Source organism: Phaethon lepturus, unplaced genomic scaffold (genome assembly GCF_000687285.1).
Source record: "Phaethon lepturus isolate BGI_N335 unplaced genomic scaffold, ASM68728v1 scaffold7912, whole genome shotgun sequence".
In the NCBI taxonomy this organism is placed as follows: Eukaryota; Metazoa; Chordata; class Aves; order Phaethontiformes; family Phaethontidae; genus Phaethon; species Phaethon lepturus.
The window spans coordinates 26,816-52,025 of record NW_010526693.1 but is presented as its reverse complement, the minus strand read 5'-3'; the positions used below and the strand labels follow the sequence as shown (position 1 = coordinate 52,025).

General features: G+C 37.4%; 1 protein-coding gene across 1 annotated transcript in view; it reads left to right on the top strand.

Annotated features, from left to right (window-relative positions):
• KCNQ1 (potassium voltage-gated channel, KQT-like subfamily, member 1) overlaps window positions 1-21,579 on the top strand; it is a gene marked incomplete at its 5' end in the record, with an annotated part of 35,245 nt that extends 13,666 nt beyond the window's left edge. The window contains 5 exon segments of the mRNA XM_010283128.1: window positions 8,174-8,284; window positions 10,790-10,885; window positions 13,156-13,278; window positions 14,287-14,428; window positions 21,455-21,579. Of these exon segments, the coding sequence (XP_010281430.1) occupies window positions 8,174-8,284; window positions 10,790-10,885; window positions 13,156-13,278; window positions 14,287-14,428; window positions 21,455-21,579 (597 nt within the window).
• Window positions 21,580-25,210: the final 3,631 nt, after the last annotated feature.

The following is a 25,210-nucleotide window of genomic DNA, read 5'->3' as shown; positions in this document are numbered from 1 at the left end:
TAATTCTGCAAATGGCTGCATATTTGTATGTCTTTCAAAAGACAAGTTTAGTATTTGCAAGTAAAATAACAGTAATATGATGCATCTTTCAGCTCCCCAGTGCAACTATTCAAAATTAGTCTGCTTATGTTGTCCTTCATGTCCAGACTAAGAGTTTTAAAGACCTAGTATAGATTCTGGACAATAAAAACAAGAATTAAAAAAAAATTCTCACCAAATCTGTAAAAGATGACCACCTTCAGGGAATGTTATTGTCTCACTCTCTCTGTTTTTTTGTGGGTGTTTTTTTGGGGGGGGGGGGTGGTGTTTTTTTGTCTGCTTGTGTGGTTTTGTTTGTTTTGTTTTTTTCCTCTCTATCCTTAAGCATTAAATTCAGTCATGCCTCGGGCATAGTGAGGGGAGCTACTCTTTTGATATCCACTGGGTGATACACAATTTCCAGCCTTCACATCTGAACAAACATCCTTCAGGAAAACCATTATTGTGGATCGTGCTAATAGTCTCTTTGATCATGAGCACTATTTGCCACAAGAAATTATTTAATATAGACATGCATGGATATTACACTGTGCCCGCCTCTTTGAATTAGTTTGAATTGGATCCAGCAATTGTCTGCAAATATGAGCTTTAGTTAAGAGTTTCTTGTTCCTTTAATTCATAGGTACAACCTTTCCCACCAAGGACCGAATTCAACAAAACACTGATAAGTTTTCTTACTTCTAAGGACACATAAAACCATGTTCCTACTTAGCAAAGCCTATCGATATGTGCTTAATGTACACTGAAAATCAAAATTGTGGGAAAGCTTTGCTGAAAAGTTAAAGGAAATACCACTTGAAACAACATGTACGTAGAACTTTTGCTAAATTAGGACAGATCTGATTTAATTTATAAATAGTTGAACATAAATATTGAAACATCGCTACATAAAAAAGATTTTGTGTTATTCAGAACCCTTTTTCCCCCCTTCTACATTAAAAAAGCTGTTGAGAACTGTACACTGACCTCAATGTTAGACAGAAGGCGAGACTTCATTTTTATTCTTTTTGCGGCTTACAAGTAACAAATACCAACTATAGACCTGTTATATCCTTTTTTCTTTTTTCCTAATTTTTGGGATGACATCATAGAATCATATCTTTGGGTTGAAAGGGATCTTTTGAGGTCATCTAGTCCAGCCTCCCTGCAATGAGCAGGGACATCTTCAACTAGATCAGGTTGCTCAGAGCCCCATCCAACCTGGCCTTGAATGTTTCCAGGGCTGGGGCATCTACCACCTCTCTGGGCAACCTGTGCCAGTGTTTCACCACCCTCATTGTGAAAAATTTCTTCCTTACATCTAGTCTAAACCTATCCTCTTTTAGTTTGAAACAGTTACCCCTTGTCCTATTCGTTTCAGGCCTTGCTAAAAAGTCTGTCCCGATCTTTCTCATAAGCCCCCTTTAAGTACAGAAATGCTGCCATAAGGTCTCCCTGGAGCCTTTTCTTCTCCAGGCTGAACAACCCCAACTCTCTCAGCCTTTCTTCATAGGAGAGGTGCTCCAGCCCTCTGATCATCTTTGTGGCCCTCCTCTGGACCCACTCCAACAGGTCTATGTCTTTCCTGTGCTGAGGGCTCCAGGGCTGGATGCAGTACTGCAGGTAGGGTCTGACTAGAGTGCAGTAGAGGGGCAGAATTGCCTCCCTCGACCTGCTGGCCAGGGTTCTTTAGTGCAGCCCAGCATACGGTTGTCCTTCTGGGCTATGAGTGCACATTGCCTGCTCATATCCAGCTTTTCATCCACCAGTATCCTCATGTCCTTCTCAGCAGGGCTGCTCTCAATCCCTTCATACCCTAGTCTGTATTGATACCGGGGGCTGCCCTGACCCAGGTGCAGGACCCTGCACTTGACCTTGTTGAACTTCATGAGGTTCACATGGGCCCATGCCTCGAGCTTGTCCAGGTCCCGCTGGATGTCATCTCATCCCTCAGGCGTGTCAACTGCACCACTCAGCCTGGTGTCATCTGCAAACTTGCCGAGGGTGCACTTGATGCCACTGTCTGTGTCATTGATGAAGACATTAAAAGAGTACTGGTCCCAATATGGGACCCTTGAGGGATGCCATTCATCATCGATCTCCATCTGGATATTGAGCTGTTGGCCACTACCCTCTGGGTGCGACCATCCAACCAATTCCTCATCCATTAAACAGTCCACCCATCAAATCTATATCTCTCCAATTTAGAGAGAAGGATGTTGTGGGGGACCGTGCCAAAAGCCTTCCAGAAGTCCTGATAGACGACATCCGTAGCTGTTCCCTTGTCCACTGATGTGGTCAGTCCATCATAGAAGGCCAGTAGGTTGATCAGGCAGGACTTGCCCTTGGTGAAACCATGCTGACTTGTTTGGGTTTTTTGGAGGGGAGTTTGGTTATTTTAAGAATTTTTGGAGTGGGGGTCGGAAGATGTAGGGGTTAGTATTTTTAAATGCTTTTTGCATGTAATCTCTGCATCTTGCAACTGCCTTCTCATCTCTGTGCTTTAACTCTACAAGCAGTTCTAACTAAATTTTGTTCTCATTTAATAAAGATCTGCAGGGTATATGTGTAGAAATCTTTTAAAATTCTTTCTTACAAAGTACAGATGTAGATATTCTTACATCTAAAGAACACTCTTGGGACTTTTCTTCATTCCCGAACCTTTTATATCTCTATCAAAAGATAGCAAGGAGCTGGGGGGGCGGGGGGAATCGAGAAGAATCCAGAAATTTTCAACAGTTGTTCTCCATTTGATGAAACAAAAGCGAAGTATTTCAAAATACAGATAATTTTCTATGTCAGGATCTAGAATAAATAACCATAATTAATGAATTTATCTTTCATTTAAATCTCTATAAGTAGCACAAATTCTGCTCCTGTTGAAATGGGTCTGTCAGAGGCTGAAACTAACTTCACTCTGATTTTTCTCTGTCATATAGCTAGAATTACCGTCATAGGAAGATGTTATAAAACTTCCCTCCTAAGATATTTGGCTACCTTGTATATGTTTAAGCATTCTTGTTTTTCCCCTTGTTGTACCTAGATAACACTGTTTCTTTTCAGTGTAATTACTGTATTTTGTGAGGTATAGTATAGTACTAATACTGAATGGAAAATAAATAGCTGCAGCATTTCCACAAACAGTTCTGAAACTGTAGTCAAACTATCTGCATATGTTGATAACTTTCCCTAGCACTTTCTTCAATATCACACTGAGATATAGAGGGTACTATTTCAACTGGAGGCATTTTCTGACTTTTTTTTTGTACAGAAGTAGTCTGTTGAGCAAGGTCAAGATAAGAGTAAGTCCTCTACTATGGTTTAAGACCTACATGTGCTCGAGTTCAACACTGGTGAGATCAAGTCCAATAGGTAGAGCTGGCTGTTGACTTTGCCAGCAGTGTGACTGATGGTGGCCAGCAGACCTCCCACCATCTCCCATTTATCTCATCACTAAGCAGAGAAGGGCTGGCATACTGCAGCCTCCCAAAGAAAGTGGGTATTGCCGTTTTGTGAAACCTAAACAACTGACGATGGATTAATTATCAGGCTAGGATTCAAAACTGCTCGATCTCCTATGAGTTTTATTGCTTGTGTCCATGTCTACATTTACTACTGAGTTCAGTAGCCTTTTTGCTGGACTATGTTTTCGTAATTTAGTTACCTTTGTATTTTGGTAGAGGTGCTTGGAGTGGTGGGGGGGGAAGCTCAGATGAACACCCAAACTTCGCCTATACCTTCACTAATAATGAATGCTTCTTCTTATTTTTTATGCAAGTTTATGTCCTGTATCTTGTCATCCTTGAGAACTACTGCCAGGATGATCCTGGGGATGAATAGGCTATTTTACAAGAGCAAGTGAAAACAGCTTTTATTTGTGAGGCTAGACACACTGAGAAAGGGATTCAGCAGACTTTGGAGCATGCTGTGTTGCAGGTGTATGTACTGCAGGAGTGATGCAACAGAAGATGGGAGAAGGATAAACTGAGACCATGAAACAGTGGGACAGAAGCACAGGGCTGGAAACCCATCTTTCAGAAATGAAGACAGGAGCCTACAAGAATGTCTGGTACCATCAAAAGCATGAGGTTCTAGAATAAAGTCCCAACAGGAACAGTGAAGGGAAAGCCAATTCATTTTCAGATGGAGCTGAATTTTCAAGAAACAGTGGATGAGATGACATAATGTGGTTGATCTGAACTAGCCAGAAACTAGGAATAGCAATGAGAAAATCCCTTCAACCCTTGTATTCTTACTGAATTAGCTAAAGCTGCTGTAGTCTCTTTTTTCATTGCACAGAACAGACTTTGCAAATTTAGGTGAGCTCAAAGCTCCAAATTAATTTTCATCACTTGTTTTAAAGATTCTTCTAATTTTATCTCTGAGATATCACAAGTGGAGATTTTTAATTTGGGCCAACATTTGATTAGAAGGTTTAGAGTGGTTAGTAATTTGGCCAGAACTGATTGATGACTGGAAATGACACGTTGAGGAGATATTAAACTAAGATCCAAGAGCGATGGCTAGGCAGCATTGAGGATCTATTATTTGAGAGACATGACACTGAAGTTAATACTTTGTTTGTTGTGTTTGCAGTTGGATGTGTAGTTCCATTTCATTTCATAGCCTAAGTTATTAGAAGTGTTTCCGTGTCCTTCAGATGTGATTGTGTCTCAGTTATGTACTTCAACTACATCAAGAATGATGGTGTGAGCCTGCAATGATAACTGTATGAAAACGATTTTGAAATTTTAGGAAGAAAAAGAATCCAAACATCCCCTTTAAATATTTGTGATAGTAGTGACCAGGAAGCCCCTTCTTCACCTTTGGATTATAATTTTAATTCCAATGTTTCAAAACCTTTGTGTCCTGCAGAACATAGTCTCTTAAATTGTTCATCTAAAGGATGTAACTTGAATCTTCTCGGAGTGCTGCAATGTACATAGAAGTGACTAGGAGCAGAAAGTGGAATTTCTGTTGTGTGAATCGGTTTTTATTGCTACCATCCTTATATGCACAAGGAAGAAAAATATTGTCACTTGGAAAAAAATTCAAAATATAGAAAGATAACTAGGGGGTTTTTTTAGCTTTATACAGATCACATACTTCACAGTAAAATAAAAGCATGAGTGTCTAATCTGTTGATTTCAGCTACTTGGAAAGTTTCTACTTTATATTCAACTTGCATTGAATAAGATATCAAGCAGTAGAAAGGCTTCTAATGTGTTCATTACGTTTAGGTGTACAGGAGAGCTTTCAAACCATTTTGCAATTTACTATGCTATAAATGCAAAGAAGTCAGAGAACCAGTTGATATTTCTGGTATATTGCCGGATATTGTTATTGTGTTACTTGATTTAATCAAGATGGGTGTTGTGAGTGGGTCAGAAAATTCTGAGTGGTATTTGGTCTGCAAAACAATACCTAGTGCAATTGATTTTGAAATTGCAAAACTTCCCTGTTCAGTGCTGTTGAACCTTACTATTTCTTCTTGCTGTCTGGATTTTTGCTTCGTATTTCCTCCTTCAGACTATTGATGCATATTTAATAGGAACAAGATTAGTCTTAATACCAAAGCCTGTGGTGATGATGTACATCAGATCAAAGTTCTGAAATAGTCAATGAATGAATATGATTTTGTTACTAATTAAAACAATTAGTTTTACACGCTGCTTTTCAATGAAAATTTAATGTGTGAGCTCTTGGATCAATTTAATTTCATTATGCCAGCATATTTACTATGTTAGAGTAGAAGTTGAGTCAGTATTTCCATTATAAGATCCTATTTTACAACTGTAAAATTAGTATTGTACTCTTTAGGGGGTTATAATCTGGCTGTAAAAATTCACTTAGCACAGAAACTTGGCATGTAAAGGTTTCAACAGCATATATCTTGGGGAAAAAAGCAAATGTAATTTTGGAATACAATACACTTAGATCAGATTATATTGTATTTGTGTTGGATTAGAGTTATGAGGGCAGAGAAAAATGTTAGCTTAAACACACACTTTGATTTGCAACCCAATTTCCGAAATGTTTTTTAAAAAACTCCTAAACAAACAGCACAGAAAATACTTTGCTTGTGTCACTGGTGCTTCATATAGACCAATTCAGAAGGGGTGGGAAAGGGGAAACAAATACTTCTTAGTTGTATATGAATTTTTCTTAAGTTATACTTCAGTCAACTCAAAAGCACCTATTTCTTTTCACATTTCTAGTTAATGTATCTATTTCAACATGATGTTAAGATAGTCACACAGAATAGTTGAAACTTTTCAATTACAAGGTTTTGTAAATCTTTTCAAAAACTGAGGCATAAACCACTATCTTCTCTCATAATCTTTTCTGTAAGAAGGTATTGGAGGCCATCACTTTTCCCACAATTACATTTGTTTTTTATACCATATTTTTTGAACAGGAAATTGTAATTGGAATTTAGGATTATTTTTTTTTTTTATACTGACACTTTTATGTAGGTAAGGAGATAATGTCATCCCTTCAGTTCCTCATCAGGCCCTGAATTAAGATAATATTTCAACAACAATTTCAGGAATACAGGCAAAGGTACTTGGGTACTTACCTTACTAATTCTTAAATTACTTTTGTAGAATATGAAACAATTTTGGAAATAAGACACATTTTAAAAACTTGTATTAAAAATTAAATGCTAACACTTGAATATTTTGAGTATCAGCAATTTGCAACAAACTTCTAATTGCCACCTCAAGCAGCTAGAGCTGTCCCTTTGTCATGTGTTTGACAAACCCATAATGATGTTGCTTAGAAGGTGGACAGACCGAGTATGGAGGGCTTGCTTTGTGTGTTTCTGAGGTACAGCTCAGGTTGGAAATTACATCTACAGGATTTCCCTCTGGTGTAGGAATCCCTCTTTTAGTAGGAATGGACAATTGTTAATGTGGCCGATAGCCACACTTTTCCTGAAGCACTTGTCATGACCTTTTATTTCCTCAAACCCAGGTTCTTTATCCCTTCACCCCCTTAGCAAACATCTTACCTCTATAAATCTGCCCTTCCCTTTTCTCCTCCCTTAGAGATGCTGCCCTGGGCATTGCCTGCATTGCTGCAGTCACTGGGTAGTATGCATTACAGCAGACAGGTGAACTAGGAGCAGGACAAGATGGGAATGGCCTGTGTATTTTATTGTCTGGGACTAACATCCTCTGTGTCCTGGGCAGCTTGATGCCCATCCTGTCAGAAGAAAGTCTGAGCAGCCAGCAATTGCGGTGTGCTTGAACTGCTTGAGAGCTTCATGTGGTTTCACATGCTTTGATTTGGTTAGCCTTCTTCAAAGTCACAGATAAAAACTCTCTTGAATTTCCAAATTCAGAAACAGCTTGTGACATAGGTGAATTTAAATTGCTCTCAGATGCCAAAAGTATCCTTCTGCTTCAAACAAATCCATTCTTTCCTTGAGCTCATGCAAATAATGACTTACTAAGCCTTGTTATGCTACATCACTGTGGTGGTAATCTTTATTTCAGTGTTTTGAAACCCAGACTCAACAGATGTTTCCTGCATGTGTGCATTAAATTATCTGTTCTTGCTCTCCATGTATTATATGAATTAGTGATTCGTTTGGCTATGTTTTCAGGATCTTTACTCCATGGAAATTTTTCAGCTTCTCTTGCTATTTATACCAATATTACTCTCTAGAATACGTCATGTCTGACCCCAGTCATAGTCCATGGTTATAGTATATATCTGCTTTTTCTATGCAACAGCCCTGTAATACTCTCAGCAAACATCTCCTGCCCATAAAGAAAATCAGCAATTCAGAGCTGTTGGCAGCCTCTCCCTAAGGAAAGTGTATGAAGTGGGCAGGCAACCCATAACCAAGTAACTTCATACGCTGTAAAGTTGCCTCAGACATGAAGACTTAAATTAATGGTTTTACTTTACAAGATTTTAAACATGTATTTTATTGTAATTCAGTTTCCTGTACCGTTTTCCATCTATTATACATGAGGAAGCAAACCTGGAAAGGAGAGTTACCTTCATTAATGTCACACAGACTGTCATCGGGAGAGTTTGGAATGCAACTGATGTTTCTTTAAAATAAATAAAAAAAAGAACAACTACCCCAAACTGCTATATTTAATACTTGCTGTAATGCTCTATGCATTTCTCTTCACAGGTGACTGTTACAACTATTGGCTATGGGGATAAAGTGCCTCAGACCTGGATAGGAAAGACCATTGCATCTTGTTTTTCAGTATTTGCAATTTCATTTTTTGCACTACCTGCGGTAGGTTATCTTGTGCTTTTGCTGGCAATTTGGTATTGACTCATTAGTCATCAGATGAAACTTTCTTATTGATTCTTTAACCTTTCACTTAACCTGATGTTATGAAAGCTTTGTATTAAGCTTTTATATTGTCGTGAAAATATATGCCGCTTGTAGAAGCAAAAGAGCATCTATAACTAGCTAAAAAAAGTAAATATGCAGTGTTTATTGTATGCAACACTAGATTTGGTATGTATTTGAGAAAGAGATGTTTAATTAAAAATACTTTTTCTGCCCATCTCAGAGAAGTGTAAAGGAAATTATTTCTCATGGTAATTACTTCTGGACTCAGTGACTTAGTGATGTTTTGACTTTTTAAGGCATTCACTCATAGTTTACTCAACTGATTAGGTCCAGGGTGAACTGTAGAATTCTCATACACATCCTTCTTCTAGCAAAGCTGCCAAAAAGGTGTCACTGGCAGAGACACAACAATAAGCAGCCAGGGATACTGATGCAGCTCTTTGCCAAATTAGCATCTGTCCATGGCCAAAGTCCCATTTTCAAAAGTGACCTGGGGCTGAGCTTTTAAAGGTGTTATGGCACTTTGTTTGCACTGAAAATAGTTCCCAAGTATTTTCTAAGAGTATCAAGATACTTGAGTACCAAGGGTAACTTCAAATTCAATGAAACCTGGACTGTGGTTTTAAAACCCAAAATGTTCAGTGCCAAGGGTAGTTAAGGGTATTTTTTTCACAAATTTAGCAATGCTCCCGAATTGTGCTGTTAAAATGTTTATTTTTCAGCAAGTTTTTCAGTTCAGTGACATGAACAGTTGTGTTAGCAGATGTTTGTGTAGTTGTGGCAGGAAAGTGGTGGGGATAACTACAGGATGGATGAGAAGAATACTTTAATGCCAGTACTGTCACAAAAATTCTTTACAACATGAAATAGTAACTATTCAAACGCCAGTGGCTTTTAAAAATTAGTTGCTTACTTTAAAGGTATGCAGCCTTTTGCAGAGGAGGGTAATTAAGCGTAGGTTTTTAGATTCTTCAGCATCAGTTTGCCTTTAAAGCATGTTCTTCCCACTTCCTCGTTCTAATCTCTTTCACATTTATTCCTTGTTTAGAAGAACTGGTAAATTAAATTTAGAAACTGGTAAATTAAATGATGTGTGAGAAACATGCCAAAAGCTCCTATTTTGACTGAAGAGTTGGGGTTTTTTCCCTCAGACTTGAACGCCAGCAAAGATGTTTTATAGATAATTGTATAGCAGTCCCACCTTCACAGCAATGCTTTTATGTTTACCTGTCAGATTTCCCTAGTCGTTTGTAGAAATAAAACAACAAACACCCCTTTATCAGTGTGATTTTATTACTGAATTAAGTTGTTCTTGTGAGTTGGCCCAAGGGGGAAATTTAGGGTTTGAAACTCTAGCAGTAAATAGTTGACAGGTAGTAACTATTGCACACTGCCTTGTTGCCATTTTAAATAAGGGGAGCTGGCTGAGATCACAGTCAAAAGTAATTGTTGTGGCTAAACACAACTGGTATGGGTTCTGGATCTAGCAATGATCCTTCATTTCCCAAATAAGTGATGTTTGAGCATCATTAACTCTTTGATCTTTACTAAATTAACATAATAGGAAGGGCCTTTCCTGTTCCTTTCAAAACACTTGGTGATTAATGCAGTTCTTAGAGGTTGAGCTAAGATCATTGGCTGCTCTGACAGCTTGACTACCATATGTAAAAAATGAATTATGCTTTTGTTGAGTAGGTGTAGTCTTGTAAGCTGATTTATAGAAGATCTTATTTTTATCTGTGTTACCAAAACCTCTGTTAAACATGTCTATAGTGATGCAAATGTCTACCTAAATGACTTGCTTGATACTTAATTTTGAACTTAGTAGTTATACTACATTTGGAGGCTATTTCAGGTTGTACACCATCCAGTGTGACTAGTCCATGTTCCTTGTCCTGAGAGTAAATTAGATGGCCTTGTGTTGAATTTACTTAAGTCCTGACCATTTTGTAATATTCCTTTTCCCCTTCTTTGTCCTCCTCTCCTAGCATGGGTTAACATACAGAAATAGAAATAACCATACTACAGTTAAAAGGTCTTTCTTGTGGCCTGAATCATGCCATGCCAAAGCTTTAAACCTCATAAAAATAAAGCTAAGCACATCAAGCTAGTATTTTTCCCTATTCTGTCGTTCTCCTGCACAAGCATTTATGAGACTTTTAGAGGGTATGAAATATTTCTGCTCACTCTTTAGCATTTGAGTCCAACTGACTTAAACAGGCTTTGGATCAGGGCATGATAGCATTCATAGTTTGTTTCAACAAGTAATACTAACTGAGTTTAAAAACTTAACAGTATTAAGTAATTTCCTCTAAATAATTAGTTGGGTTTTATGATGCTGAATAGAGGTTTATTAATACAACATAATTTGGTAAGCTTATGTGTGAGTTTTTTCCCCCTTAAAAAAAAAAAATAAAATCTGTGTTTTCTTTCTTCCCACAGGGAATTCTTGGTTCAGGCTTTGCCCTAAAGGTACAACAGAAGCAAAGACAGAAGCATTTCAACCGTCAAATTCCAGCTGCTGCCTCTCTCATACAGGTACTGAGTTCCTGCATTTTGCATACTATCATTTCTCCCCATTTATAGATTTGTTTTGGTTTTTTTTTCCCAAAACTGTTGGCAGTATTCCCATGCCTGGTCCTCATTAAAAATTGTGTAGGAGTTACAGATGCAAGTCCTTTAAATGTCTTTGGAAATCCCACCTTTAATGTAAACTCATGAGCAGAAAAGTTCACTCCCAAATCAGTGTAAAATGTTTAATTCAACTCGTTAAAATAAAAACTGAGAAGTATCCTGTAGTTAGTGAACAATTCACCTGCAGAAAATGTTATGAAATACTATGCTTGCAGTAGTGAAAAAGAGAGAGGTGTCTTCATGTAAAATTGTGCTTTAAAAAAATACTTTGTTGCTTGTAAAGACAAATGTCAGATATGCTTCATTTTCCTTGGGACCACTAAGTTCTTAAAAAATCTCAAATTTAGGAGAACTAAGTCAGGATGTTAAATGGGAAGATATTGTCTGAACTTCTCAACTGTAGGATAGGTGGCTGGGAGCCACTGGGATTCTGCAAAATCAATCTTTTCATGTAGGATAACATACAGGCAGAAAAATTTTAATTCCCTCTGTTAAAAATGCAGTTGCAGTTCAGTCTCAGTAAGGTCAATTTTATCCTTTACTTCAGCGGAGCCAGCATTTCACCCTGCAGAAGTATTAATATTGTTTCATTCTAGGTTTCTCCAGCTTTTCCTCCCTCACTCAGTATCTGCATGTAGCTTTAGAATCACAGGGATCAAATTTAAAAGGAATCTAGATGTATACCTAAGCAGTATCATTTTTGCATTCTCATATGACTTATTTCTCTAGCTTCATGAGTGAATGTGGATTTCCTGGTCAGGCTCTTTATGGAAACAGTAGCCAACTGTAAAGTTTATGCTTGAAACTAAACAGTCCCAGAGTTAATGTGAAAAAGGTTTAAATTTAGGGCTCTGCCTACAGCCAGAGATTAGCAAAGTCTTCAGACTTGGTGTGTTTCATTTGGATTGCATGGTCAGAAAAAGGTACGGATTTGCAAAGAATGGATTTTTAGTTTTCCCGCTGATTCTTTTGGGAAATCAACCCCAAATTACTGGGGAAGCCTTAGATTGCAAGTCCAGAATGTTGTACTTGGCTCCACCTGAAATGTTAAGGAGGAATGGAGGATAGACAAGGAGTTGGTGACTGCCTGTTCTTTATAGTGGTAATTATGATTTACTAATAAATTCAGACTTCTAAAGGCCCAGTTTAGTAAGTGCTCTACAAATAATTTAGAAAAAGATTATTCTTAAACCAAGAATTTTATGAAATAAGTACAAGAGAAGACAACAGCTGAAAGAAGTGATACTTTTTTCCTGTACTCGTCCTTGTTTTCTTCTAGAGGCCAGTTGTTTCTTCCAGTATCCTTTTAACTATGGTGGGAATTATATGGTGATTGTCTGATCTTTTACTTTCCAACTGCTGTCTGTTTTCCTCTGTCATTTTTCCTTGCTTTGTTTCTTTAATCTAGTGTTTTCTGGCCTTTTCCACTTCAGATTTTGTGTATGTATATGTGTGTCCTTTTTGCATGTAGTGTTTAAATGAGGATCTGTTCTTTTTTTCAGTTTGGAGACTAACTATTAATCAAATCTCTAAAGTTTTTACACATTTAGGAGAGAATGCAGTAATGTGGTGTCTCAGGTCTTGTTTCCTAGCCCTGCTTTTCTACCTTTTTGTCTTAGAAGATAGTACTTTAATCATTGGTCGTTGACAGGAGGGAGGATTGGGTTTGGGTTAACCATTGGTGCTGTTCCCTCATGCTCTCAATCTTATTTCTTCGTATGAATGTAGCCCTACTGACCACATCACAATTGCTTTTTTTTCGCATAGTACTCTTGTGAGACAGGGAAGAACAATTTTTGTTTTATGAGTAGGAGCCTGAAACACAGGATGCAATAGGCAAAATGCTCCAAGTCAGAGAGACAGAGCAAGAAATTCAACGCCAGTCTTTTGAGTCCAGTCTAGAATTCTCTCATGTTATTTGTTTGTTGCTAATGTGAACAAAAGTTGTACTTGAGAAGACTGATCTTCTTTTCTGGTTTGCTCAGTTCAAACTAAGTGGTTTTTGTTTGCTAAATAAGGATTCTAAACGATGTGGAGTTTGTTCCCAGTGGGAAAATTCAAGAATACCATTAAATAAAGAATGACTAACATACTTATTGGAAGTTAATTTGTAGTACAGATAGCTACAAATCCGATTGCATTCATTGTTTTGTCCCTTAAAACTTTTGTTCTAGACTGCATGGAGATGCTATGCAGCAGAAAACCCAGACTCTTCTACATGGAAGATATACATTCGAAGACCTGCCAGAAATTATCATTTGCTGTCACCCAGTCCAAAACCAAAGAAATCGGTGATGGTACTAGTAACTAACATTTCCTATTGTAGTAATTTAAATTTTTTTAATTGGATTGAATTTGTTTACTCTCTAGAGGCTATTTATTTGTTGTGGGTTTTTTACAGATTATTACTTGGTTTCAAAGTTTTATTTTGATTTCAGTTTTGAGACTTTCAGTATACAAACATTTTGAACTATAACTTAATTTGCTTCAGTTTCCAAGCTTGACTTTTTTAATGGATATGTGGGTTTGGAAAAGAGCAATAATGACCTAACTCAGGCACATCAATCAGTAACTTTACTGTTATTGTTTGGAAAACTATAAGAAAAAGAAAAAAAAAGAAAATTACTGTTTCCAAAACAGTAACTTTTAATTGTTTTGTTTTTTTTTAAGAAAAAACAAAACATAAAACAAGAAAACATAACAAAACTGCTGCTTCTTTCAGCTATTGATTTTGTGGCTTCTATGGTGAAGACATCTTGTGCCTACATACAGTAGTATTTTCATATCAACTGATTCCTTAAGTTAAGAATTTTTTTGTTTAAAAAAAAACTACAAAAACCCTTTGTCAGTATCTTTAGATTATATAATGCTTCATTGTGTCTGTTGTAAGAGTATTGGACAGTAGTCTCAAGCTGGAAAGAGACAATGTTGTGCAAAAATCTTCCCTAGTATCCCAAGTTCATCTGAGTTCAGTAGGTACAATTTCTTGCATCCGTAAAATGGTAAAGATATTCTAGAATAGTTTGATTTATATAAACTGTCACAGAGCTAGTAGATTTTTGTACTTCAGGCAAGGGATTTGCTAATGACAATGTGCAGAGCTCTAGTGATTAAGCCAGTTTTGGTGGGATGGGGGGCAATCTCATGGAGAAACACACAGTTGTAGCATCATGAAAACGTAATTGGTCAGGCACTCTTTTGACTGGTTATAGCTCACTGGGAACTGCATTATTCTTGAAGACGTTACTGAAGAGACAACTAAATGTGGCTTGGTTTGAGTAATTTAATGTTATGTGTATTTTTAGGTTAAAAAGAAGAAATTTAAGTTAGACAAGGACAATGGGCCTTCTTCTCCAGATAGGATGTTAACTGTTCCACACATCACTTATGACCACGTGGCAGAGGACAGGAAACCTCATTTCAGTTTTGAAGCATATGAAAATTCTGGTAAGAAATTTCATTATAAACCGCTAGTAACTATAATGGCTTCTATTAGTGATTTACCCACAGGTCTCCTTTAATATCTGTAGGAGAGATGATGAGGACAGAACAAACTCTTGTCATTCTAAAGCAAGAATACTTTGCTTTTTGACTTAGGTTGCTGGCTTGTCTGGATGAGATACAACCATTCCTTTAATGAGCATGCTCCACTGCAGGCAAACTAAGATTATTTGTCATTTCTGCCTCCCAGAAGAGCTATTGTCTCTAAGGCTGGTGCATACATTGCCCAATTCTGGGGAAGCTACAGGGATTAGCTGTCAGCTTTTCCATGTGAAGTTTACCTCAGATGTGTTACTATTGTGCTTGTACCTCAATCAAAAAGGATTGACATGTCTTGGCTGTGCCTGGGCATACACAGTCTGCTACATGAAACCATCGTGTGCTCCTGCCATCTGCTCAGTGGAGTAGGCTGTGAATCAAATTTTGAAAGCAGAAGTACTTAAGATAAATGCGGATCCATCTGTATCAACTGTCACTGTACAAAATGGTACAGTATGAGGAAAAAGAAGAAAGGACTTTGATAATCACCTTATAATTAATAGCTTAGTTATAGTTGCTTTAGTTGTAATGAACTACCAAAATAACTCTGAATTTGCAATGCGGCTTTTTTTAGAAACGTACTTGTATTAGAAGTTTTGAATGTGTATTGCTCAAATTTTGGCAGCAAATATTAGGTTTAATTTTTAAGGTGTGTTTTATTGATTATAGATACGTTAAGTACTTATGTTTTTTCTCCTCAAAAATTTGGCTGACCTGATTAAATTTAATGGCCTTTAAAATAAGATAGCAATGTGGGCTGGCACCAGGCATATTCGAATTCAAGCGGAAAGTCTCACCTTCCATGTACTTTTTTGGTATGCTTCTGCCTTGTCTTGTTCTGTAACATCCATGCTTTTCCACTCTTTCTTGGCCTCTGTTAAGGAGTGATTGCAAGTTGCAGTCATTTGTTAAAGGTGGACAAGTACTAAGTTTAATCTGTGTCTCAGGCTTTGAGTACAGATACCTTTCTTCAAAACAATCCAATGAATGAACTGTACAAATGCTTAGATTTGTGAAGTCCCACCTTTTATCACTAAGCTTCGAAGTTGATTAAAGGACAGTATGATTTGCAGGCAGCCTGTTACTGACACTTCAAAAATCAGCTTTATAGCTTTCAATAAAAGTATTTTCTCTAATTTCTTCTGACACTTATCTCTTTTCTTTTTTATCTGTGTTCTGCTCTCTCTAAACTGTTACAAGTATACAGGACAAAAAACAGGAATGTTAAAATTGCTTGGTAAGTTGAGGAAAATAATTTTATGTATGGCATGCCAGCTTATGACAATGTAACGTTTGCAGTGCTTTTCATGTGTGTCTAGTGCCATATAGTTTCTAAGATATCTTTTGCAGCCAAGGAGATCTAGACAGACAAAAATGTACATTCTCACACTTGTAATCACAATTGTACCCACAGTTTCATTGCAAAGAGAAAAGTGAGCACTCATTCATATAAGTAGATGATACTTGGGTTTTTTTAATAATCGAGAAAAATTGTTCGAGTATATATAACCGATAGAAAAAGAAAACCCACATATAAATAAAACACAATTCATCCAGTAGTTACTTAAGCATATAGCTGAGAATTAATTTCTAAACAAATAGATTGGGATGTAGGCAAAATTTCCAGATTTGACCTCCAGTATTGTGCATTCTGAAGTACATGCATCTGTTCTTGTAAAAATGCTCTGTAGATATTTGTGAACAGATGAGGACTCATAAATTAAATAATGTATTTTACTGTTTGTCTGGATTCTGCGATCACTTAAGCAGCCTGTGATGTTTCTAATGTGCTTGCTTAGGCACTTTCTTAGCAATTGAATGTTCCCCAAAGACTCTAGGATTAGAGCTAGGTCTGGGCAAAAAAACCTCTCTGATTTAGTGAGAGTGCTGTGAGCCACCTGTAAGTTGTCTGCTCTGCCTCCACTAAAGACAATAGAGGCTTCTTTTCAGTGGTCGAGTGCAAGGATGCTCAGGCTTGGATTAAATTGTCTGAAAATACAAGGTTCAGTTTCTCCTCTGAACCCACATGGAACACAGGTGCGATTAAGGTGGTAAAATAGCAGAAAACAAGCTGTATCTCCTTGACTCCCCGCGGGCCAATCCATGATTTGCCCATTTTCTGGTTTCCACTTTTCTCCTGTGTTCCAAGTGGTGCATCTCTTTTGGGGATAAGCATGCTGGAACAAGCTCAGGAGAGCAACAAGAGCCATGAAGTCACCTGTTTTACATGAACAGGAAATTCCTTCATCTTAGGGAAGTATCAGAGGAGCATTGCCAGCTGCCATAGATTCAGTTTCTATTTCCTAGCCAAGGCAGTGTGAGCTCAGTGGACCTGAGAGGTTCCCTAACACCATTCTCACGGTGACTGAAAGGAATAAAGAGGAGAGAGTGTATTTGTACTTACCGTGAATAAAATTACCTACACAGAAAGCTGAAGCTGCCAAGTGAAAAGCTCAGAACAAGAAATTAGGAAGTACAAGAATAAAGTACGCTCATTCAGCTTTCATTTGGTCCTCATCAAGCCTCTAGTCACATATCCATATGCTGCTTTCTCATATTCAGTAAATTTCGGTTCTCTCTTTGGACTGCCCACTTTATATTCAAGTCCTTAGACTCCTGGATCCCAAATCTGGCTTCCCTGCCAATATCCGTGTGCAACCAGGGGTTTGCACCTCCTTTTCTCCCCTTCTCCTTTCTCCTGGCATCATCAGTGCAGCAAAGACCCAAGAGCTGTGGCTGGGGTGTGCCTAGCGCTGACAGAACACTTGCAAACTGAGCGGTTTTTTTTTCAGATTTTTAAACTCCAATACATTTATATTTTGAGAGTTTTTCTCTTTATGTAAAAGTAAGGCAACACTTCTGAAAAATACCACTCTGTCCCAGTGTGTGAGTCCACAGACATTTCTTAATGAAATAGTTATTAAAATGATAACACTATTCAAAAGAGCTAAACATAGCATAAACATTATGCTTTGCTGAGTCTCTTTCTCATCACCAACTCCTCTTGCTTGCCTGAAATTTTTACCCAGGAAACTCAGTTTGACTCACTTGGCTTAAATGTTGAAGTGGGCAGCTTCAAATGATTTTTATGGAATGAATCGGGCAGCTTCAAATATGAGTGACAGTACTGGTCTGTCCACCTGACAGCACTGGATGTGACCAGGAGCTAGCTACACCGTGAATGGTATGAACCAGAGCAAGAGGGCTCAGACCTGTGTGAGGTTGTACCCTTTGGAAAGGGAAACACTTGAGGAAACCCTGAAGTCAGGAGGGAAGGGGCTTGCTTTCCTCAGAAGGGGACTGGCATGCAGGGAGGAATATCTTGCAGCAGGTGACACTGTCATGAAGAATGGGTTTGAAGAGACAGTGATGCCTCCCCTAGCAGTGATTTAATATTCTGCTAACATGTAATGCCCACTAGAAGAGTTTCATACAAACTCTTTTCCACAGCGTTTTTTATTTTGTTTTTAAAGATGTCAGGTACAACATACTATATTTTAGGTATGTCTGCATCTCCTCAGCTGCCTGTCTGGAGCTTTTTTCTTCCCCCCACCCCATCTCTCTCTATTTCATGTGCATCTTTACTCTGACTCAGATTGTCAGCGCTCCTGGCCATCCTTTTCCACAGACCAGCAGTCTTCCAGCGCTCCTTCCTCTCCAGGTAAAGCTCATAATATTTCATTGCTTCATCACCTTTGTTAATTACTAAATCTTTCCAATGCTCTGTCTGGAGTTGCCTGCTGTGGCACAGAAAATTATAGTGCTGATTTTTAAAGAAAGCATAGGCATGTCAGTAGAACTTCGAGTTTGGAAGTTTGTTCAGTTGTAAATTGCAAATGTTTAAATAAAAGAAGACATTTTCTGCAGAATAGAGGTATTTTCTAAATGCATTAATTAAAACTCAGATTTTCCGTGAACAATGCTTTAAAGTGTTTTAAATTCTTTGTCTGTGTCTGCAAACGAAGAAGTGTAAAATATTTTCTATCTTACTAACCAAATACTCCACTACCAGAAAAGCATCTACATACATGTCATATTGTATATAAAATTGTTGTGTTGGTAATATAGAAAACCAATCAGTAATTACTTGTTACTGTGTTTATAATCTTCGATTGAAAGCTCATAGAATCATAGAAGAGTTTGGGTTGGAAGGGACCATTAAAGGTCATCTAGTCCAACCGCCTGCAATGAGCAGGGACATCTTCAACTAGACCGGCTTGCTCAAATCCACATCCAGCCTGACCTTGAATGTTTCCAGAAAGTCCAGAATTTCTGTTTTAAAGCAGAGGTTCTTATATTGTGGGGAGTATTTTCTGCCATTTCAAACTAGTACTTGGCTCAGCATTATCAGTTGGATAGTCATGCCTGTTACCATAGTTGCTGCCACTACCCATCAAAAATAGAGGAAAAAAGCTTGGGAACCCCTGAATTATAGTAAATATCCCTTGCTACACCTCTTTCCTGTTTAGTTTCACTCATTATTTTCCATTGAAAATGAGTTTCTAAAGCTTCCTTTTGTTTTCCTTTAGCTTACTTATTTAAAAATTTAGTGTCTTTTTTAACATACTTTTTTTTTTTCCACACTGCTTTGGATGCAGAAAGACTACTCCAAAGTCAAATGGCTATGAATTTATTTTTATAAATAAAAAAGTATGCTGCCGCAGCATATGCTTCCTGTTGCTCTGCTTGAGCCTTGTTTCAAGGCACTTTGTGGCAGGGAAGCTCTTATTAAGACCATGTTCTTTTCTTGCTCCCTCCTCTCTCTTTCTGCAAGGAGGTTGCATGGTACCGTTGTGGAGTGGATCCTCCTTCATGTCGGAAGCAGCAACACCTGTTTAAAAATGAGGGCATAAAGACCAGAGGGCTGCACCTGTCACCAGAACAGACTGATCTTGATTATGATCTTAGAAAATTTTAAAATAAAAAGAGGGAGGGAGATTCCATGTTTGCCTCATATTAAGTAGCTCTTCATCTCTGTATTTTCAGATAACAGCACTTTCAAATAGGCTGAGGTACAGTCTTGACTTCTTGTTCCTTTTTCACTGTGCCACTCCTCTCCCCTCCCATGAAACTGAGAAGCAGTAACTGTGAATGATCCAAGAACAGTCGTTTCTGCAAATCCATTTGTGTACTGTATGGTACCTCTCAGAAGCACAGTTTAGTGAGTGTTCAGCAAACACTTTACATGGTTTTAGGTTCGGCAGTTTTATCACTTGTCATCAGGAAAACTGAAAAGGCTGTGACTCCTCCTTTCCTAGAAACTGGGAGAGTTTCATTTGTATCTTGTAGAAATGAAAACAGTGAAAATTAATTTGGTGAAAGCCAAAAGGAGTCAGTTTTGAAGACAATTTGCTGCATATCTGAATCTGGAATTGGTTTGCTTGTTTCATAGCCACTATCTTGGATGATGGCTACAGCAAAGTGATTAAATAACATGATACTAAAACCAAAAATAGGAAGCTAACGTTTGCTAAAACTTACTATAGAATTTTCATTTCTATCAAAAGCAGAAGCCACTTGCAGCACTTAATTTTACCTCCTAGAAGTTGTCTCATATTGTGATTTCAGAGGTCTTTCTCTCCTATTACAAATTCTGGAGAGCAGACTTTCCCACTGTAATTTTGAATAGCAATGTGCCTGATTATATAATAGCATTCTGTTTTTTAATAATTTGTAAAAGTTCAAATCCATTTCTGCCATATGAAGATATCTACTTACTTGAGTAAAATGGTTGCGTTTAAAATAAATTTGTTTCCTGATATCCCCGGTTCTAGTCTCATTAAATTCATCTGCATTTAAGTTAGCTATTTCTGCCATATTCCTTTAGTTTTCATATTGCATTTTGGCAGGGCATTATTTACTGTTATATTAGAAAGTATTTTATTTAATACAGTAGAGATTTCATAAATTACAACTTTATAATTATGTCATTGAATGATCCAGCCAGTTGCACAAATAAAGATTTCTATGAAAGTGTCACAATCTATGATTTTTACAGAATTTTACTTGGTTTTATTCTCTATAAAATTCATTTACAGTCATGTATAAATGTAATAGTGGTTTTATTTATATGCAGATTTTGTGGCTTCTCCAACAAATGTTAGGACTATGCTGGATAAAACACTTAGAGTTCTTAATGTTAGAGTATGGCAGAATTTAGAAGCCTGAGTTTAAAAATGAAATCTAATATTCTGCCTAATTTCTTGGATGCAAGAAAGTGTTGGTACACAATAACAATAAAAACTTTCAATATCTGAAGTTTTGTGAAATGGCCTTCCCACTGAGGACCTCATCTTGGATGAACTGAACATCTTGCCACCTGTCTTGGGTGCCTCACCTTTGAACCCAGACACTTGTGCCTAAGTGTGAGAGGAATTGGGAACCAGCAGACCGTCTCAGACAGTGCATGACAGAAGCTGACTGCTCACCATTGAAAATGCCTAGGCTCCTTTATGGATCTAGGCCTGGTTTCTTGATCTTAGTCATGGTAATTACACCCCAGAAACTGGTATTATAAACTAAAACATGAAGTAGAGATGATATAAAAAGGAACTGATCTTCTCATTGGATTGCACTCATGTACTGTTGCTGTAGAGTGGTAGTCCATGGTATGGCTAAGTACTGTACAGTAAGTTTTGTAATGCATGAAGCTACCTGTGATATAGATACTCTACATTCCGGTGTATGAGGGGTGTGAACAAAAAAATAAAAATTAGCTTTAAGTCTTAAGCAGAAGTTGAAATTCTTCGGGTAGAAGAAGAGTTAAAGTTTTACTTTTCGTGAACTCTGTGTTACATGCAACTTTTTGGTAGTAACTTCTGTTTTCAATATTCTGTTAAAATGTACAGTATTTCAGACCCAAATGAGTGGTAGACCTTTCCTGAAGAAGACGAATGCTGTTGCTTTAACTGTTATCTGCATGTTTCCTCACAGTGAAAAAAAGCCCAACGTTTTTAGATGTGAACACAGGACCCTTCATCAGGACCAACAGCTTTGCTGATGAGCTTGACCTGGAGGGTGAGACACTGTTGACCCCAATAACTCACATCTCACAGTAAGTCAAGGCTATTGAATTGTGCATTAGTTGACTTAGACAAGAGAAGCCAATTCAGGTGGGAGGAGCTGAAATATGGAGCTGATAGGGCTATCTCAGATATTTGCGTCAAACTCTTTTTACCTTGAAGTTGGTGTATACTCTTCTGAGTGCCAGTAAATCTTCGTGTTGACCTAAAGAAAAGTTCACTTGGCTGTGACACAAGGCTTTAGTTTTTAGCTAATGTCTCTGGGCAGCTGGTGGTTGATAGCCTCAAGATTTTCACATAGAAGTAGGGTGTGGGAGTACTTGCCTGTTGAGAATTATATTACTCCCTCCACCATTTTCCAGTGGAATAGCTGTAAAGTAAAATTTTAAAAATTTTTAAGTACTACTTGTATGAAATACCAGCCTTTCCCTTTCAGCAGCACCTTCTCTAATGGTCAAATGGTCATCTGCATTGGAAGAAAAGATCTGTTTTGACTTTTATTACTGCTTTGTGGTACATAAAAATGATCTGAAATAGGCCTGTATGTTTTAATTTTGTTGTTTTTTTCCTTTTAAAAGAAGATTTTTCCACATGTCTGTATGCTAAAATGTTATCTCCACGTTCTCAGATTATTCTAAAAAAAATGAGAATTGCAAAAGGTTTTTATTCAAAGGCCTTCAAAAAAAAATATGTCATTGTTTAATTCAAACTCCTGACAAATGCTTATTTTTTTTACCATAGTAGGTATGTGACAGCGTGTTCTCTAGCAGAGGAATGAGACAATTCTTTCCCTTCCTATTCCTAGAAATCTCAGGATTTCTGCAGTGAAACCACAAATGAAAATTCTTGGCATACTTGTGTTTCTGAGGTACAAAACATGCAGAAATGCCTGCTGCCAATTTTCAGGCTTTCTTCCTATGCAGTATAAATTGCAGAGAAGCATGAACACACTTTTTATAGCCACTTGAGAAGGGCATTTTAAAAAAAAAAAGTAGGTTTAGGGGAGAGTCTTCCCTGCCCCCAAACAAAAGGACTTGCATTTTCAGCTGAATCACTAAATGTACATATATTTGTAGACAGAGGATTTAGGAGACTTGTATTCTGGAAGATTTCTTAGTGGTACAAGCAGGAGGAGGAAGTCATAAATTTCCTCAAGCCTTAGACAAAAACAACGGAGCAGCAAAACCAGATCTAGAAGTTTCCTTCGCGAAGCTTTTTTTAAACTTTAATTTACAACAACATTGCAGGCTTTCTTTAAGAGAAATAAACTTTGGTGCTAGGAGTTTTGATTATCCTTTTTGGATTTGGGAATCATTTAGTTATTTCTCATTGTCACTTTCATTGATACATTTCAAATAATGCTCCATCACTTTTAGGTCCAACTTGGTGTAACAGCTGAGACTTTTTCCTATGAACTACTTGTGGGAGGCCTTAGGGTATAGGATAGGCAATGTGTATCAGCTGAAGTACCATACCAAATTAACACCCTAGTCTTTTAGTAACTTTTATATCTCTGTTTTACTTCCTTAATTTTTAGTTGGAACCTTTGTTGAAATCTTGCCTAGATTGCTGTAGGTTATGAGTGATGGGATGGTACAAAATATGTCCCTGTATCTGGCTTGAATTAAGTCTCTGCTAGGGGGGAAGAAAATGGAAGTCATTGTTTCATTTAAGACTTTGGTTTTAGATTCAAAACTGGATAAATTGGGTGTGCGAAGCCACGTACTAATTTTCTGTATCACAATGGTGGTTAATCATTTCAGCTCTGTGTCTGTGTGTGTTTTTAATTCAGGCTTGAAAGTTATGTTGTGCCTGAGAGAATCTAGGATGAATTGTTTTGTTCTGATGTCCCCAGTTGTGAAGCATTTTATTTCCTTAAAGCCATCATAGATACAGTATGTTTGCTCCAGATTTGTTGATAAGGAAATAAGCAACCATATGCAAGTCTAAACTCAAGTACTTAACAAAAATGCAGCACCAGCTATGAAAACAAATTAGTATGGAAAACTCAAATTAAGTGCAAATATCTCTAGTTTCGTGTCTTAAAAGCAATTCATACTCTTGTCGGAGGAACAGGAGCATGAAGACTGTTTCAGAAGTGGAAGCATAATATAAAACACTTGATCTAAGTGTGCTTGGATTTGGGATTCATAGGACTATTTCCTGGTGACTTATATATTTATGGCATCATATTAATTAGCTTAACCATAAACCACAGAAAGGTGACTCCAGAAAAAACATTAATTTTTGGAAGTCATAAATACATGAATAAATATTACACAGTTAATTGGAGACATGCAACTGGAAAGTGACTTTTAGTTGACACTATGAAAAATATTTCCTTTTGACGGGTAGAGTAAATCTGGCAAAAGCGTGGGTACCTACCGTGTTACTGACAGGTAGACGCTTGGCATTGTTGTGACTTGAAAAAAGAATGAGGCTAAGTTTGTTTCCTCTGGAAAGAAAATGCCATCTTTCAGCCCTTGTGACAAAGGGCGTTAGGCTTCTAGACCTAAAGCCCCCTTTAAATTGAATTTCAGTGCCCCATTGTTTATGCAAAAAATATTCTCTTGTTGTAAATGTAGGTGCATGTTCTCACTGAATTTAATAGGACAGGTTTTGTGTCTAATAATAAAAATGCAGGTGTGGGTTTTTTTGCAGAACATATTTCTGGCTGTATTTTAAATCTGTTTTGAAAAAAATATTGTACTAGATGTAGCCCTATTTCTGTGGAACTAGAAATGGGAAATCTTTCACGTTGCACATGAAATTGGAATCTTTCCAAAATTACTATACCAGTTAGTCATTTGTCACTACCACTTTGAGGAGACAAAAATAATACTACTTTGAGACCTGATGTTCAAACAGGAAAGTGATTAAAATGTGATAGAAAAAACAGACTTGCAAGAGATGCGTGCAGAAATATAGAATAATGTAGCAATGCATGGAAGAGTGGCTGTGCTTTTCCTTCTACATGAGAAATCTTATAAGCAGAAGATGCAGATTCAAGCAGAGGGATCTGAGTAATTAGCTGTTTTGGAGCTCACCTATAAAATGAACTGGGACGTCTGAAGAATGCAGTACACTGTGTTGGTTGAGATACGACTTGGCTCTTCAGTGGTTTGTTTAATGATTGTTGTGGCCTGTTCGGTTGAAAAAGTGAAATAGGAAACAAAACTGTAGCAATCCCACACCTCTCCTTTGGACTTCTCACTGTTTTCTTTCTCTCTAATCAGTGCTTTCCCGTATTGTCTCCTGTTCCCTGTTTCACTTCGCTGGACCTTTTGTTCTATTTGCATTTTAAAGCAGTGGAAAATCGATGCTACTTGTAGCTGAGCCTCAGCTACCACGAGGTTCTTTCCCTGTGTTGGTATAATTGTTTAGTTTCAGCACCTTTTTTAACTTTACGTTTTTGCATTAGCTGTAAGTATCAAAAGAAATCCACCGAGCTTCTAAGAATACAAATGGGGAGGAAGGAAGCGGATGGAATTGAGCTGAAAAAGGGAGACAAGAAAATAATTAAGAACGCTCAATCTAATATATATCTTTATATAAATATTTGTCACTGCTTTAAAGAAGTTGAAAAAGAGCTCTGCATTCTTCATGAATCTTTCAGAAATGCTACTGAATAAAAAATAAGTTCCTATCTCTTATTTCTATAGTTTCC